The following is a 5,208-nucleotide window of genomic DNA, read 5'->3' as shown; positions in this document are numbered from 1 at the left end:
TTTACTGAGGAGCAACATTTATTTCAAACGGGTTATTCAAAATACAAAAAAATTAGAAATTACAGCTTAGCTAGGCAAAAGAAATTACAAGCAAAAACACAAGTGCAGCACAAATAAGACTACATGGGTCAAAAATAGCAAGTAAAGAAAGCACCATTTTTAATGTTACAAAATTTAAAACATTTTTATTTGGAATATCAAGTAAAATGTCAAATAATAATAATTAAAAAAAACTTCAAGATTTTATTAACACTTTTTTCTTTTTTTTTTTCCTTTCATACATACACACATAATGTAGCAGGGTAGTAAGGCACAATGTTAAAAGCATTTGGCATTAAGTGGAGGTAAGACGATAAAAAAGACAGAGCTTGATACACTGGAAGCTGAAGCGACATCTCTTTGGTACAGCTGCATGATTTGGAAGAGACACTATCAATGAAAATGACAATGTTAACTCGACAACACTATGTACAAAAAATATGTAAAAAATGTTATAAATATGTCTAAAAACCACAGACACTATTTACATCTTCACACTGAAGGAAGGTAGGATTATTCAACATTTCACACTCGGTGGATTATTTTGGGATGTTGGGAAATTGATTGTCACCAAAACAGTTGTTGGAATCCACAAAACAGATAGCTGTGATACTTTCGACATGTGATGGGAAAACTGTATTGCTTGGATGTCAGTTCATTGTCTGAGTGCAGAAGGCACAGTGTGATGTTGTGATGACGAGTCTCCAAACTCTTTTTTCCACCCCAGATTCTCTGCTCTCAATCCTTCTTCCTCAGTATGAGATAAATGAGGCCACTGATGAGACTCAGAGGGAACGCCACCCAGGCCAGCACGTAAGAGTAGCCATAGTCTTTGTCACTATCCGGTCTCATCACGGTGTAGATAATCGCAGCGCACATCACAAACACACCTGAGGAAGATTTAATTTTTTCAAAATGAGAGAGAGAGAGAGAGAAAGAGAGAGATCAGGGCTGTTGCAGATGATGTCATAGCTCAGACAACTTTCAGGGGGTAACCCCTCTGAGTAATAAAGTCATACTCACTCGCCAAGATCTGGAAGATGGAAGTGAAGTAGAAGCGTCCGCCCTTAAACAGTCTGAACAGCTGATAAGCGAAAGCTAACAGGGAGACGAAGCAGAAGACTACAGCCAGGATCATGAGGGCTTGCACAGCCTGGATCCAGTCTAAGAAAAAGGAGAAAGAATAATTTCAATCTTCATAATCTATAACAACAACAACAACAACAAAAAGGTTTGTTATTCTGGAATGTGCACAAACCTTCATTGCTGGCCTGTGAACAGCGGTAGCCTTGAGAAACTGAGTGGCAGTTATACCAAAGATCAGTGTGTCCTTGTGCTTCTACAGTCCATTGCTAAAAAAGAAAAACAAACAAAAAAACAAGCAGTCGTAAGCACAAACGTGTCATTCTTGTTTATAAAAAAAAAAGAACACCAAATTGCCACACAATAAAACTGCTACAGCCTTAAATAGAATGCGTTGCTTACACTGGATGCTGTAGACACAATGAGGAGAATGAAAACGAGGAGGTGCAAAGCAAGCACTCCCAAAAGAATGCACAGCATGTTGGATACAGATCTGGAGAAGCATAAGAAAACAGAGGTAAGAAAAACATCGATTCATCCAGCAGCTCAGCACAAGTATTTACTCATTTCGACACCAGGGGGAGGCATTTCCTCACTTCTGGATCAACCGCAATGTTTACCTCAATGTGAAAGTGTCCCATTACATTGAAAGGAAAAAGAGAAAAAAGACACTTTGTAAAAGTATTTTTTCCTCCTTAATGACTAAAATATACTAAGATAAAACGAATCTAAAAAGACTTTATGTCAATTCAAGACGCTGAGCCACATAATTATTTAAATGTGAAAATTACTTAATTACTCAGTCTTATAAACAATTTTGTCATAGTTCCTTCTGGAAAAAATAACTTCATGAGAAAGCTCTGCTTGAAACGTTTTTATCGACAGTCTATTTTACGAGCAGTCAAACTCAATCCATATGTGAGGGAAAATATTCCAGTAAGCGCTGCCGCCATGCGTAAGCTTGGTTCGTCTCTGTTTTGTTTTCTGAAGAATGAAAAGTCAAAACTACGACAGGCGAGACACGTAAACCACGGAGATTAGAGCACGCGACACCATTTCTGTGTCATTACAGTAAATCCAAAGCGGTGTTGAAGTCCAAGAAGGCCAGACAAAGTGATATAAATGTTTCTTAATAAACATATAAATACGCATACACATATACCAAATAAAAATAATGATAATAATAATAATAATAATAAAAAACGTACATTTAGTGAAAAAAGTTTCAAAACTTAAATCCAACTTACAAAAGGTAGAGCAGAAGTTTTCAGTGAAAAAGGGCGTGTTGAAGAGAAGTGAAGAGTTGGGAAAGAATCGCAGCGCGTCTGTTCCTCTCGCCTCTCTCTCTCTGCAGTTACTATTCCAGATGTGTCGCATGCAGCCCAATCAGTCTGAGAACACCGCCCTGCAGGCCCTGCACGTCACCGGAGGTCTGCTCCTCTCAACCCCCCTTTTTCTTATTCCCGCGGTATGATATGGGCTGTGCTGAAGTTCGGAGGGCTGTACAGAGTGTCCTGTAGTATTTTGTTCTCTTGCTAAAGTCTTGGAAATGCAAGAGGCGTTGGTCAGCTCAGTATTTTAAAGAGGAGCACTCTGCATTCTACATGGCTGACAGCCTCATAAAGTTGCATGTTGAGTCTTCGTTTTTCTTATCCTTTTATAGCTCATTAGAAAAACTAAAGTCCTGTCTCTCATTGTTTTGGCTGTTGGCAAATCGTGCATCTTATTGTGCATTCCCTTTTATTGCACGAATAAAAACAGTTTAACTTGAAACAATAAAACTGGCATAAGCACTATGTTTGTACAAATAAACATGGCTTTCTACCGTCTTCCTATCAGAACGGTAACTCTTTGTTTCAAAGCTAAAAAACATTACAGTCCAACCAAAAATAGGACAATCCCACCCAAATTCTAACACATCAGGTTTAAAATCTGTCATAGTCACACTTAATATAGCTTGGCATTTATTAAACAAAATGTCACAATCTTTTTCAGATTATTTTACAATTCACATAAATCATAATTTAACTGGATGAAATTTGCCTCCCAGAAATAACTAGCTTCTGAATTCCATGAAGTTTGGAAACATCACAGAGAGCATCAGTTACAGAGCAGGGAGTTACTGAGGTTAGTTTGTGTGCTTTAGCAACTATTTCTGGTTTGAACAGTTTTTGCTGTAATATTTCTTCACCAGTGGTACTTACTAGTCTGTCCAAATGCAGCAAAGTTCTCAAGAATTCTGTGATGTACATTTGTTTCCAGAAAATTTAGCAACCAAAAACTGGAAACAAGTGAAAAGGACCAGCACGGTCTGAAATGGCCAGGTTTGATGTTAAAGTACTAACTATACAGTATATTCTAGCAGCCATCATCTTATGGAGCTCTGTATTTTGCCCATATTGAGTAAGGTTGAACTCCTTCTAGGTGGAAATATCCCTCTGTCTGATATTATCTGTGTTCATCTCCATAGCTTTCTTTGAGGGAAGACTTCTTCAGACTGAATGGAAATGTTTAAATTCAAAACAAATTATATTGAATCTCACTTAATTTTGTCAATTCTAGTAGTTTCATATAATTGCCATCTCTAGAGTCATTTCTCAAGAGAACCATGAAATCAGGTGACCTGCATTTATGTAGAAAAGAGTTTTTTAAGCTCACTTAATTTAAAAAAAAATGTGGTTATATTTTGCATAGGGGGTTCTCTTGTTACATGTATGTTTCTTTATAAGACTTGAACAGTTGTTTGAAATAAAATGCAGCTCTAGTTATTTACATTATTCAAACGTAAAATGAACTGATCTAAGGTGACATGAGAACCTACTGCCTTATGACCACAGCTTAGATTTGCTTTTTGCTGTTTACCTCAAACAATGAGCTTAGCTTGGTATGAAGAATGACTTTAACATAAACTTTTTAGCTAGCTTAGCTTTAGCTAAACAGACTAAAGTTTGATGTAAACTTAAATGTGTGGTCTAGCACAGAATGTTTCTTAGTCTTTTGGCAGTTCTTAGCTTTTACCAAAGTGTAGTATTCATCAGTGACAAGCAGTTCCTGGCCCAGTTAGGCCTTCTCTACACAAGAGGGCGGTTTCCTGAGTAAACCACTTATTTAACAGTTAGTCTGAGGAAAACTGACATCTCAACCACACAGCCAGTCCACTGATGTTTCTGTACTGATAAACATAACAGAGTTACATCAAACCGAAAGCCCAGAGCTTGTCTAATTTTGACGAATATCACACAAACTCACTATCAAGTCAGAAGCTATGAATTGTGGACAAGCCTTGGGAAAAGGAACATTCAAAGAGACAGACTACATGTCTCAGCAAAATGTTTATCAAATGTATTTTGATAACATTTTGGATGCTCAGCTTGAGACAGACCTGGGTATCTGGGGTTAGGTATAGAGTTTGCTATGTTCATTTTTCTTGTTGGTTATTTGTGATAATTAGTCTGTCCAGATTCTGTGTATTAACTCTGTTATTGTCTGTTGGTTCATTCTTTCTTATTTAGTTTCATAGTTTATTCCTGTGCTCTGTCTCTTGTGCAATTATTATTTTTTTTTAGTTGTTTGTCAAACTTGTTTCATCTTTTGGTTAATTTTTGTCTCAGCTTAGACAATTAATAAGATTAAATTGATATTTGTTCATTTTTATTAATTTGATAATACATTCATTGTTTGTGGCCGTCTCCTTATTAAACACCTGATTGTTCACCACAGATATTTACTCATGCAACAAACCCCAAGAATTCTTTGCTGGAGGGTAATATTTGACTGAACCAGTGTCATCAGTTCAATTATAATCAAATTGTGTAAGTAGAATTTGTCAGAAAAAGAAAATGTTGCAAATGTAGTTTAACTGAACTGAACATTAGATTTGCAAACTAATTGAAATGCATTTGATAGGTACATTTGACCTATCATCTGATAGGCAAACATATATGGTGCCGCCATAACTGTAATTTACTTTGTAATATCTTCATATTTTACATTAAAAAGCTGAGCTGCCCCTTTTCTGACTGGTCAGAGATACATGTCATTCCTTGTTCTGCTCAGATATTGCTTGTTTGAGTGTTGTTGCCTGTG

The 5,208-nt window shown here is 36.6% G+C and overlaps 1 protein-coding gene across 1 annotated transcript; it reads right to left on the bottom strand.

Moving 5' to 3' along the window:
- On the bottom strand, positions 1–2,567 carry pmp22a (peripheral myelin protein 22a). Its single transcript, XM_044099776.1, has 5 exons — positions 2,370–2,567; positions 1,525–1,615; positions 1,298–1,391; positions 1,063–1,203; positions 1–929 (listed from the first exon to the last, which is right to left on the bottom strand). The coding sequence occupies exons 2-5, from the start codon at positions 1,600–1,602 to the stop codon at positions 778–780; spliced, it is 465 nt and encodes a 154-aa protein (XP_043955711.1). The 5' UTR covers positions 1,603–1,615; positions 2,370–2,567; the 3' UTR covers positions 1–777.
- Between the last annotated feature and the right edge of the window lie 2,641 nt (positions 2,568–5,208).

This window comes from Gambusia affinis, linkage group LG19, assembly GCF_019740435.1.
Source record: "Gambusia affinis linkage group LG19, SWU_Gaff_1.0, whole genome shotgun sequence".
NCBI lineage: Eukaryota > Metazoa > Chordata > Actinopteri > Cyprinodontiformes > Poeciliidae > Gambusia > Gambusia affinis.
The sequence above is the reverse complement of the archived record's forward strand: the minus strand, read 5'-3'. Positions and strand labels throughout refer to the sequence as shown.

Excerpts from the sequence above, each read along its gene's own strand:
- pmp22a (XM_044099776.1), bottom strand. The coding sequence starts at position 1,602 with ATGCTGTGCATTCTTTTGGGAGTGCTTGCTTTGCACCTCCTCGTTTTC. Across the intron at positions 1,392-1,524 it reads TTGTGTCTACAGCATCCAGT|CAATGGACTGTAGAAGCACA; the intron begins GTAAGCAACGCA and ends TTTCTTTTTTAG. Across the intron at positions 1,204-1,297 it reads TTCACAGGCCAGCAATGAAG|ACTGGATCCAGGCTGTGCAA; the intron begins GTTTGTGCACAT and ends CCTTTTTCTTAG.